At 39.1% G+C, this 13,280-nt stretch overlaps 1 protein-coding gene across 1 annotated transcript in view; it reads left to right on the forward strand.

Annotated features, from left to right (window-relative positions):
- Positions 1–13,280, forward strand: part of LOC124614612 (nucleosome-remodeling factor subunit NURF301) — a 298,073-nt gene that overhangs the window by 75,023 nt on the left and 209,770 nt on the right. Inside the window, exons 10-11 of the mRNA XM_047142958.1 lie at positions 7,319–7,540; positions 11,309–11,457. Of these exons, the coding sequence (XP_046998914.1) occupies positions 7,319–7,540; positions 11,309–11,457 (371 nt within the window). The remainder of the gene's footprint in view (positions 1–7,318; positions 7,541–11,308; positions 11,458–13,280) is intronic.

Below are 13,280 nucleotides of genomic sequence, written 5' to 3' on the forward strand. Positions count from 1 at the left end.
GGTTTTCTGGAAACTCTTTTAATCCTGTCTTTACTAGATCAGACTGTACTCATCACATCATATCATAAGGTGATAACACTCCTTTTTACCGAAGTTTTAGGAAGGTTATTGGGTGGGAGGTAGGGGGCAGTCAAAGAACAAATAACAGTTGGCTGCTTTAACTGAAGCATTTAATTGTGTCTTATTGAGCAGATAAGAACCTTGCCAGTGTTGCATTATGTATGGTTGTAGCAGAATAATATGTGGAAATATTGGCATTTGGTTAAACATTTTTGCCATGATGCCAGGCAGATCAAGGATAGCAGTGTGAAGTATTAGTTTTCAGTCTTATGCATTAAGTTACAAGAAGTTTCCTAGTGAGAAAAACTGATTATTACAAAAGTTGACTGATGAAATATTTCAGTAGATGAGCTGGGTGTGAGCAAGTGACAGAAAGAACTGAACTTTCGTAATAGAAAACTGTGAGGTGTTGTTAACCAGAAATATATATTTCAGCGGTTAATTCTTTCCTAGAATTTTTAAAAAACTTAATAGACACGAAAGACTTTGCATAGTGCCAGGTGAGAGGCCATGTTTACCTTATGAACAATGGTATTAGCATGTGATATTAGATTGGGGGATCCAAAGAAGTAAACATGAAGCAAAGAAAGACAAGAGGTATGTATGCGATACAATTGGAAGGAGAAATATGTAAAAGATGCATCAACATCAAACATGCAAAAAAGGCAAAACAAATAAGAATTAAACCCAGAAAACAGATCATCATGCAAAAGAAAAAATAAAGAGGAAAGATATCAACAAAATGTAAAAATGAATGAAATTGGATTAAAAGAAAGACAAAGTAGGATAGGAACAAACAGATAATTTTGGGAACCAGAATAAAATGAAGGAATGATAATATGGAATACTGGTTGTCTGTGTGCTCATTGGTCCCGCTCTAGTTGTTGTTGTTGTGGTTGTTGTTGTGGTCTTCAGTCCTGAGACTGGTTTGATGCAGCTCTCCATGCTACCCTATCCTGTGCAAGCTTCTTCATCTCCCAGTACTTACTACAACGCACATCCTTCTGAATCTGCTTAGTGTATTCATCTCTTGGTCTCCCTCTATGATTTTTACCCTCCGTGCTGCCCTCCAATGCTAAATTTGTGATCCCTTGATGCCTCAGAACATGTCCTACTAACCGGTCCCTTCTTTTTGTCAAGTTGTGCCACATACTCCTCTTCCCCCCAATTCTATTCAATACTTCATCATTAGTTATATGATCTACCCATCTAATCTTCAGTATTCTTCTGTAGCACCACATTTCGAAAGCTTCTATTTTCTTCTTGTCCAAACTATTTATCATCCATGTTTCACTTCCATACATGGCTACACTCCATACAAATACTTTCAGAAACGACTTCCTGACACTTAAATCTATACTCGATGTTAACAAATTTCTCTTCTTCAGAAAGGCTTTCCTTGCCATTGCCAGTCTACATTTTATATCCTCTCTACTTCGACCATCATCAGTTATTTTGCTCCCTAAATAGCAAAACTCCTTTACTACTTTAAGTGACTCATTTCCTAATCTAATTCCCTCAGCATCACCCGACTTAATTTGACTACATTCCATTATCCTCGTTTTGCTTTTGTTGATGTTCATCTTATATCCTCCTTTCAAGACACTGTCCATTCCGTTCAACTGCTCTTCCAAGTCCTTTGCTGTCTCTGATGGAATTACAATGTCATCGGCGAACCTCAAAGTTTTTATTTCTTCTCCATGGATTTTAATACCTACTCCAAATTTTTCTTTTGTTTCCTTTACTGCTTGCTCAATATACAGATTGAATAACATCGGGGAGAGGCTACAACCCTGTCTCACTCCCTTCCCAACCACTGCTTCCCTTTCATGCCCCTCGACTCTTATAACTGCCATCTGGTTTCTGTATAAATTGTAAATAGCCTTTCGCTCCCTGTATTTTACACCTGCCACTTTTAGCTCTAGTTATGAAATGATATAGTGTTGTGCTTAAGGCACTAAACACTTGATCAACGGAAGTGTGTGTGCGCGTGCATGCGTTTGTACTCCAGCTCAAATAAAGATTAATTCCAAAAACTAGCAAGTTTTTATTTTCTTTTGTGTGTGCCTGTCAGCAACTAAACATTTCTGATATTCAGTGAGTGGTCTCAAGTCCAGTCGACGAAGGAAAAAAATTAGGTGAAAAAATTCATGTAGTCACAAATATTTGTGTAGTGGTAGGGGGAATGTAATGAATAACATAATAGAAATCCTGACTGGTGGGGTCCGAGCATGGATGTGGTAGTGGGGTGGGTGGGGGGTTGGGGCATTTAAAGGCAACTTTTTAACACTTTTCTTGACTATCTCTAGAGTAAATGTTTCCCAGTGTAAAATTAAATTATATAAAATTTCCTGTGATAAAGGTCCTATTCATTTTTTTCTCTAGGACTAATACCTTCCATGTTGCAGGAAATGAAAAAGCCACACATTATTAAAAGTAGTGTTTTAATTATATAAAATTAATGTAAATTGTTAACTAAAACAGGTTAAGAATGAAGAGTAAATGTCTGTGCCAAATTTGAATGCAGTAGAATCGTATTAAAGGGTAAATTGTCTTCTGGAGGTGTAACAGTTTGGTTAGGTAGGGGTAGAGGTTAGAATCGTCAAGGATGATGTGTTGCCAGACTGGTCATTCATTTGTCTCCTCCATAGGTCTGTAAAACGAAGAGCAAGTTGGAAATTCCCCATTTTTTCTACGACACTACATCACAAAAAGCAACTACAGGATGTTTCTCAAAGTTATACTGATCCTTATGCTCACCTTATGAATCACCAGTGAATAAATCTCTGCACACTTTTCTGCAATGCTAGAGGGAAGTTAATTCTTAAGTCACAGCATTCTTCTGGGAAAGACAGTTCCCCCACCATGAGTGCTGCTTGCTTTTCAATTTACAGACAGACTGTGCCTCCCCATCATTTCCTGTCGAATTTTGTCTTGTGAGTAGACAAAGGTGTAATTTTCTGTTTGTTAAGTGAGTATTTATTTGCAGTTATTAAATGAGCTATTTTTTTTAAAAAGAACAACTCGTGGAGCTATCAGCTGTGTACCACACTGAAGAGCCTGCTTCAAGTGTAAAATGCTATCAGTACGTATTTGACTTTGTCGATTTCATTCTCTTCACTACCAATGACAGGAATATTTTCTCAGTTTGGAGGTATCAAAATGCATCAATCCAGCCTCAGTTCTCCCAACATCTGAAGAGGCCTAAAGGGTTAAATTGGCTCCCAAGGGGTTAACAAAACTTAAGATATTTCAACCCAAGTAAAGCAATATATTACAACAGATTATTGTTCTAGATTTGAATATCATGAGTCCTATTCCATCAAACATATTGACACCTATCCATAGTCTGTCTGTCTAAAATGAAAGGGAGCAGCTCTCATGGTGGAGGAAATCACCTTTCCCAAAAGAATGATCCAGCTGCTGTACAGGATGATTAAGAATCAGTTTCCCCTGTAGTAATGTAGAACAGTGTGCAGAGATTTACAAAGAATCTGTCCATATGCTATTCTTGCATTTGTGCTATTAGCCACTCATATTTGTATTCAGTGTGCACTATTAAAAATCATTGGCCGGCCGAAGTGGCCGTGCGGTTAAAGGCGCTGCAGTCTGGAACCGCAAGACCGCTACGGTCGCAGGTTCGAATCCTGCCTCGGGCATGGATGTTTGTGATGTCCTTAGGTTAGTTAGGTTTAACTAGTTCTAAGTTCTAGGGGACTAATGACCTCGGCAGTTGAGTCCCATAGTGCTCAGAGCCATTTGAACCATTAAAAATCATTGTGGAAAATAAACACCCCACCAACCCCTGTCCCCAACCCAAGAGTTCAATTACGGTATAAAGATGGTTATATTCTCATAACAATGTACATATAAATCATATGAATGTTACTGTAGTACAATAGCACACATTTGGAATTTTATATATTGTTAATTTTACAGTAAAAAAGAAAACATTATACAAATTTATATTAAGCGGGGAGTATTCATGTTGATGACATTATGTCATTATCATATACATGTTGATAACACTATGTCATTATCCTAAGATATTGATACAAATATAGAGCACTCGAAATAGGTCTGCTCGTGCTGTGTGTTGTGAGCGATTCATAAGGTGAGCTACAAGTGGGCCAGTCTAACTTTCTGAAATGCCACGTAGTTGCTTTTTGTGAGGTCATGCAGTAGAGAAAGTGGGGAAATGCCTGCTCACTGTTTTAATTTTACAGTGACACAATGTGCATTATTAACTCTAATCACAAACATTTTGCTGACAGTATCCGTATGTGCCACTGCATATAACTGCAAAATTATATTCTTGTATGACACACAGTTCAGAAGATATGATATCACATACATTGAAATGCATGAAATACTAGCTTTTCTTGACACCGAGTGCAAATCACCAAGACTATAGTCATCCAATGCTTGTTAATGAGAGCACATAGTGACTTTTTCGAACTTTAAACATAATTTCATAACTTTCCTAAACTTCCTTCAAACACAGTCCCAAAAAATAATGAAAGAAAAGCTGTTTGTCACTAAATGTTCATTGTTCATGTCGTAAGCTTGTTTTAATTTAATATTTTTTGCAGGCTGTTCACATATACCACTGTACAGTACCAGTTTTGGTTTTGACTTTCTTTTTAACTCCAAAACTAATGAAACCAGCACAATTAGGGTTTTGCATCTTCAAGCATAAAGGTTTTACATGCTTAATGTCAAATATTTAACACGTTAACTCATTTTTAAAGCTGATTTATGCTTGGGAGTTGGATTCTTTAAAGAAATTGGAGTTGGGTGGGTGTTCCTGGTTTAGTTTGTAATAGTGACCATAATCCCAGGAGACATTCTCACATCTGTTTCTGTTGCAGTTGCTTCTGTTTATTAGTCCCTTGATATATGACAACCTTTTGATGTTGGTATTGTAATATTATTGTGCTCTTAAGATGTTCATAATCATATTTTTGCTTTGTGAATGTGTAAATCCTATGAAAAGAATTAACAGTACACTCAGTTTAGCATCGATAGTGCCCAAGACTTGACATTTTCATAATGAAATGAAAATTGGAAATACCAGTCCCATTTTTATTCCTCTTAATTTGCTCACTAGCACTAGCTGTCAAAACGAAAATGAGTTCTTTTTCTCTTTCTCCCCACATTAACATGTAGACATTGAAAATGTGAAAGAGCCTGCTTGTCACTATTGGACAGTTACAGGATGTCTATCAAAGATACCGTATTTACTCGAATCCAAGCTGCACTTTTTTTCCGGTTTTTGTAATCCAAAAAACCGCCTGCAGCTTAGAATCGAGTGCAAAGTAAGCGGAAGTTCTGCAAAATGTTGGTAGGTGCCGCCATAACTAACTTCTGCCGTCGAATATATGTAGCGCTACACAGGCTTGCTTTGCAGGCACAAAGATAAATACTGGAGCCAAAACCTCTGCGTCAATAAATAAATTAAAAAAAAAAAAAAAAAGAGGTGGAAGACGAGCTTTTTTCTCCGCCCCGAGTTTCGACCACTGCATGTTCATACATTATCCAACTAAGGAAATACAAATTCCGCATTGTTCATCTTCGAATGTAGCAGCATTTCAATGTACTACGAAAATCCGACTGGCAAGACTGGGGTTTTTGTCAATATGACCAACTCTACATTCTGAATTTTTTCCTACCTGTGAGAAGAGATGGTTGCTAATAGGAACTTTTATGAATTTTGAATCACATGCAGTATTCTCTTCACCATAAGAATAATACGAATATAAACATTTTGCCATGTATTCTTTCATGTTTGCTGCTATCTCGTTTAAATCCTGTCTGCCTAATAAACTACGAAACTAGAGTGAGACAACAGCAAATGTGGAAGAATATACATATCATGTCATGTTTATATTCGTATTATTCTTATGACTAATAGTGATACAGTCAGAAATGAAACACGGCAATTGACTAGATTTTTAAATCTAAGATGATTCTAATTTCTGTGCAGAATGTAATGTACTAAAGAGGCGTCTGCAAAGATTTTCAAACGGAGAAAAATTTTCGCTAAACTCTCGTTCAGAACATCTTCTATCATACGCAGTCTATTATTTGGTTCTTGCTGATCATTATCAAAGAAACCAGCAGTGTAAGTAACAACAAATAGCAGTCTCTTGCGATTGTTCCGCTAACGAGACAATTCCACCTTTTTGCACCACCCCCCCCCCCCCCCCCCTCCCCAATTGTAAGCGGCGGTAGTGCGCACAAAAGCAAGCCATGCCGCGAGCGGCGACAGGCCATAAACACTCATTATCAGAATGCAACAAACAATGCATGACACAGTACAGTAATGCATTTTCATCTTAGAGTGACGTTAACACCTATAACAAAGAGAACGGCACTTACGAGATCAAAGAAAAATAAGCAATCAATTCAAACCAGACGAAGCACATGAAAAAGGAAGGGTACCCATATAAATACGGACGGAGCGCCTGACGCATAGCAATGGGTACCTGGTAAAGCTTAACTGCTAAGCTTACGACTCGAACCAAACTACTGTAGCTGTATCGTCATTAATTCGACCTAAATTGTGTCTCATATTAAAATGTACCAACTTTGTTTCGATTTGGAGGTGCGGCCTAAAACCTTTCTCTCCCCTTGAATTTCGAGTCTCAAATTTCAGGTGCGGCTTAGATTCGGGAAAATTTTTTTCCTCGATTTCAAGTCTCATTTTTCAGGTGCGGCTTAGATTTGAGTGCGGCTTAGATTCGAGTAAATACGGTATACGTCATTTGAATCGAGCTGAAAATGGCAAAAGTTTGCAGCTTATACTAGTGCTAAATTTAAAGGACAGTCCACAGTAATTTGAGTATAAGTGTGACATAATTAGGTAACCAAAGGTAACCAATGCGTTTGACATGGATGCCATTTCTGCAACTTACATTGAACTCTTTAGAATATGAATGGCTATTAAATTATTTTTCTACAGACCTGTTTGCATAAATTGTAGTTGGCAATGTGTCTAGATTTATTTATATTTTTTCTGATGGAATTTGTGCGTGTTCCCATTGGTTGTGAATTTGCTCTTTTCTGAACATCAGTATGAGCACAATGCAACGGAGGGAGGAAGCATACTTGAAACAGTGTCAAAATATTCAATTGATGTATTGATTCTTACTTTCTAGTTACTTACAGCTCTGCTGTCTCATAGCCTATGCTATTTCATATTATGTTATGATAACAGAAAACAATTCAGTAAATGGAGAAATTTTCTGTGTTACAGGTACAAGAGCTCTTCTTGTAAGCACACTAAGACAGACTGTATTGCAGCTGGAGTCAAGTATTCAATCGTCTTTTATGCATCCCAACTGGCCACTTTTACGGAAGCCATGGATAACAGCTGTTAGTGCATGTGTAAATGCTAGAGACTTTGCTCGAGCCTTAATTGTGTTACAGGCTTGCATCAAGCCTGTTGTATTTACAAGTGTATGGCATGAAGCATTAGGTAAGCTACTTTTATTTTGCATATACTAACGTTATAGTACGTCATTGTTTCATTTTCATCACTTGAACATAATGGTGCAGGCATAGTGTTACACTCTTGCCTGATGCATATTGTGTTTTATTGTGTGGGGCTTGTTACCACAAATAGTAGTGGTGATGTTAACAATAATGGCCATCTCTTAAGGTTTTATCAGTTTGAACACAAAATTTACCATTAAAAACCATGTATAAAATGAACCCTAACCAAGCAGAATAATCTGTATTACTAAGCATCTGAAACAATCACTGATTCCAGTTGCAGGTTGCCTGTCTAAAGGCTTCCAGGGCCAACAAAATTTGATTTTGTGTAAGCATTGACCAAATTGAAAAATTTTAAATGCTGTCATAATCTCTTCAGTGAGAGTTATAATATTACATTAAAAATTTAACACAGTAATACAACTACACTACCGGCCATAAAAATTGCTACACCAAGAAGAAATGCAGATGATAAACGGGTATTAATTGGACAAATATACTAGAACTGACATGTGATTACATTTTCATGCAATTTGGGTGCATAGATCCCGAGAAATCAGTACCCAGAACAACCATCTCTGGCCATAATAACAGCCTTGATACACCTGGGCATTGAGTCAAACAGAGCTTTGATGATGTGTACAGGTACAGCTGCCCGTGCAGCTTCAACACGATACCAAAGTTAATCAAGAGTAGTGACTGGCGTATTGTGACTAGCCAGTTGCTCGGCCACCATTGACCAGACGTTTTCAGTTGGTGAGAGGTCTGGAGAATGTGCTGGCCAGGGCTGCAGTCGAACATTTTCTGTATCCAGAAAGGCCTGTACAGGACCTGCAACATGCGGTGGTGCATTAACCTGCTGAAATGTAGGGTTTCACAGGGATCGAATGAAGGGTAGAGCCACGGGTTGTAACACATCTGAAATGTAACGTCCACTGTTCAAAGTACCATCAATGCGAACAAGAGGTGACCGAGACGGATAACCAATGGCACCCCATACCATCACGCCGGGTGATACGCCAGTATGGCGATGACGAATACATGCTTCCAATGTGTGTTCACCGTGATGTTGCCAAACCTGGATACGACCATCATGATACTGTAAACAGAAACTGGATTCATCTGAGAAAAAATGACGTTTTGCCACTCGTGCACCCAGGTTCGTCGTTGAGTACACCATCGCAGGCGCTCCTGTCTGTGATGCAGCATCAAGGGTAACCGCAGCCATGGTCTCCAAGCTGATAGTCCATGCTGCTGCAAACATCATCAAACTGTTTGTGCAGATGGTTGTTGGACCCCACCTGTTGACTCAGGGATCGAGACGTGACTGCACGATCCGTTACAGCCATGTGGACAAGATGCCTGTCATCTCGACTGCTAGCGATACGAGGCCGTTTGGGCCGAGCACGGCATTCTGTATTACCCTCCTGAACCCACCAATTCCGTATTCTGCTAACAGTCATTGGATCTCGACCAACACGAGCAGCAATGTCGTGGTAAACCGCAATCGCGATAGGCTACAATCCGACCTTTATCAAAGTCGGAAATGTGATGGTACACATTTATGCTCCTTACACGAGGCATCACAACAACATTTCACCAGGCAACGCCGGTCAACTGCTGTTTGTGTGTGAGAAATCGGTTGGAAACTTTCCTCATGTCAGCACGTTGTAGGTGTTGCCACCGGCGCCAACCTTGTGTGAATGCTTTGTAAAGCTAATCATTTGCATGTCACAGCATCTTCTTCCTGTCAGTTAAATTTCGCGTCTGTAGCATGTCATCTTCGTGGTGTAGCAGTTTTAATGACCAGTAGTGTATTAGCGACTACGCATGTCCTGAGGCAGCATAACTTACGATGTGGAAATTACCCAGACTATATTCGTCCAGTATTTGAGAACAAGAGCACATGATGACTTCCAGGAAACTTTGCACACACTTTTCAAAACAATTCAAAACTTGTTCTCACTGACTGGGTGGAATATAAATAATTGAAGGTGTGAAAGTAACAACTCATCACATAGTTGAAGAGTTGACAAGCATGTAAACTGTAAAACAAGAGTGAAACTGTCGCCAAGCTTTCAGATGATACCCTTTCTCGGTGCTAATAGAGTAACAAAATCTCATATGTATACATTGCCTCATCTCTGTAGTCCCATTGGCATATGAACTTTGTTATTTTAGTTCTTAATTGAGACTTTAATGTGATGTTTAAGAGTTGATTACCATGTGGACTCTGTAATTTCCTGTGAAAGGTTTATAACCTGGCTGGCAATATTTAGTTATGCCCACTAAACTTTATTTGTGGTCTAAAAAAAGAGATGATTTTTCAGTATGCAGAAAATTTGGAAGTAAATATATGTCATCATCATCATCATCATCATCATCATCATCATCATCATCATCATTTAAGACTGATTATGCCTTTCAGCGTTCAGTCTGGAGCATAGCCCCCCTTATAAAATTCCTCCATGATCCCCTATTCAGTGCTAACATTGGTGCCTCTTCTGATGTTAAACCTATTACTTCAAAATCATTCTTAACCGAATCCAGGTACCTTCTCCTTGGTCTGCCCCGACTCCTCCTACCCTCTACTGCTGAACCCATGAGTCTCTTGGGTAACCTTGCTTCTCCCATGCGTGTAACATGACCCCACCATCTAAGCCTGTTCGCCCTGACTGCTACATCTATAGAGTTCATTCCCAGTTTTTCTTTGATTTCCTCATTGTGGACACCCTCCTGCCATTGTTCCCATCTACTAGTACCTGCAATCATCCTAGCTACTTTCATATCCGTAACCTCAACCTTATTGATAAGGTAACCTGAATCCACCCAGCTTTCGCTCCCATACAACAAAGTTGGTCGAAAGATTGCACGGTGCACAGATAACTTAGTCTTGGTACTGACTTCCTTCTTGCAGAAGAGAGTAGATCGTAGCAGAGCGCTCACTGCATTAGCCTTGCTACACCTCGCTTCCAGTTCTTTCACTATGTTGCCATCCTGTGAGAATATGCATCCTAAGTACTTGAAACTGTCCACCTGTTGTAACTTTGTTCCTCCTATTTGGCACTCAATCCGTTTATATTTCTTTCCCACTGACATTACTTTCGTTTTGGAGATGCTAATCTTCATACCATAGTCCTTACATTTCTGATCTAGCTCTGAAATATTACTTTGCAAACTTTCAATCGAATCTGCATCACAACTAAGTCATCCGCATATGCAAGACTGCTTATTTTGTGTTCACATATCTTAATCTCACCCAGCCAGTCTATTGTTTTCAACATATGATCCATAAATAATATGAACAACAGTGGAGACAGGTTGCAGCCTTGTCTTACCCCTGAAACTACTCTGAACCATGAACTCAGTTCACCATCAACTCTAACTGCTGCCTGACTATCCATGTAAAGACCTTTAATTGCTTGCAAAAGTTTGCCTCCTATTCCATAATCTCGTAGAACAGACAATAACTTCCTCCTAGGAACCCGGTCATATGCCTTTTATAGATCTATAAAGCGTAGATACAATTCCCTGCTCCACTCATAACACTTCTCCATTATTTGTCGTAAGCTAAAGATCTGTTATATGTTATAAGAGTGTGAGTGTTATAAGAGTAAAATGCCAAGTATTGTAGATGATGTATACAGCAGTATTGCAGATTTCTGTAATTAACAAGGCATATGGGAATGTAATAGCCACAAGAAGTCTTTTGTTTCTTTATGCTAGTTATTTTGTTGTTTTTAATTTTCAGGGCATGTGAAACTTCAGAGAATGACAGCTTCTGAACGAGAAGAAAGGAAGCGCCAGGAGAAGAAAGACAAGAAGGATAAAGAAGAGGAAGAAGAAAGAAACAGACTGACTTACAATTTTGTTAAATATACTCTAGGTTTAAAACACCAGGTCAGTATGACTACCACAGAGTGGAATAAAATAAAAACTTGTGTGTTTCATGATAATTAACTGCTCATTAGAAGCACATTATGTGCAAAGCTTACGATTATTATGAATGTTAGTTGCAGTGAGATGTTTAGTCTTCTCTAGATAAGTATCGATGATTTGTTCTATTGTGGCTAAAGCCGCAGAGTGAATACTGAAGAGAATTTCCTTGGATAGGTTATTAAGCATCCACTTTGTTCTGACAGATCATCCTCAATACAAAACTTCATCTGTATTCTGATCCATGATCTCAGTAGCTATGCCTGTTACTGCTTGTCTTGTGTATTTTTGCTTGGAGTTACTAACTAGCCCTTCCCTTATCTCTACAGCTCATGCATAGAATATGTGATCAGAATTTATTTAATGAGTGTTGATTTGTATTAGGATTGTAACCAATGTCTGTGTTATGACTGACATTCATAAGAAATTGATTAGCTAGAGCTGTTGTGATTTCACTGATATATAAGCCTTCATTTCGTATTTATTACAGCTCTTACATGTAAATGAATGTTTTCCCATTAAGTACGTACCATTTAACATTTTGCGTGGAGGTCCTGGGTGAAATACAAATACTGTAAAAATATTGGTAATGACTCATCATATAGCTGAAGTGTTGAGTGTTTGATAGACACATAAACAAAACAGAAAATAGTGCTGATCTTTTAAGTGACCATTCAGAGGTAACTACCACAAAAAACCACACACAGCTACGATGACTCAGCTTTGGAGCTCAACTGAGGTGAGGGGTTGCATTGGGTGGGATGGGTGAGAAGAGAAAGGAGGTGGAGGGAGGGATGACTGATGGCTGGGAGGGAGAGGCTGAAAAGGAAAGGGATGGAACTTTGGCACTGTCGAGCTCGCCCTGTTGCAGGCTGGGAGAGTTTCATGTGGCATACAATAAGGTGGAAGAGTGGATAGAGAGGATGAGGCAGTGGAGAGTAAAGTGTGAGTGTAAATTGATGAAGTGAAGTGGGTGGTATGGTGCCAGAGTGGAGATGAGTGGGGCAGGGGCTAGTGGAGTATGAGGCTAGGAAGAATGCAGGAACAAAGGACATGTTGTAAGGGCAATTCCCATCTATGCGATTCAGAGTACCTAACATTATTAGGTAGCATGCAGGTGCCACAGATTGTGAACCACCCACTGAAGTCGAGCATACTGTGCCACTGGTGGGTCAAGTGCTCTTGACCGCAGTTTGGTGGTGGGCATTCATTCAAGGACACAGCTAGTTATGGTCATGGTCACATAAATGATTGTGCAAACCTTAAGAAACAGAGCTATTATATCTTGTATGACATGTCTGCTTTCACAGATGGCCTAGCCTGTGATACAATAGAATGTACCTGTGACAGGACTGCTTCAGAGTCCTCAAAGGGATATGAACTGTGGGGCAAAGGACTGAGAGTAGGTGTGGAATAGGGATGGATCAGGATATTTTGTAGTAGCACTTTATTTTATGAGAGAGATCCTAAGTATGATGATCATTTCTGAATATTGTTGTAGACAGTTGAAGTCCTGGCAAAGAATGTGGTTAGTTTGTTACAGTCCATGGTTATAATGGGTAACAGGCAGGAGAGGGATTTTTTTTTGGTGTGTGTGTGTGTGGGGGGGGGGGGGTTCCTTTGCAATTGGTTCATGGTGATCATTGAATCATTAGGGGCATGTGTGGGTAGTTTGTTTAGTTGTCAGCAGACACACTATAACCCCCATCCTCGAGTTACTCAGGTAACTTAACCATTAAAATTCAGTTAGTCTCATTTCATCAGAATCTCTACTTATTACTCCAGTG

Source organism: Schistocerca americana, chromosome 1 (genome assembly GCF_021461395.2).
Source record: "Schistocerca americana isolate TAMUIC-IGC-003095 chromosome 1, iqSchAmer2.1, whole genome shotgun sequence".
NCBI lineage: Eukaryota > Metazoa > Arthropoda > Insecta > Orthoptera > Acrididae > Schistocerca > Schistocerca americana.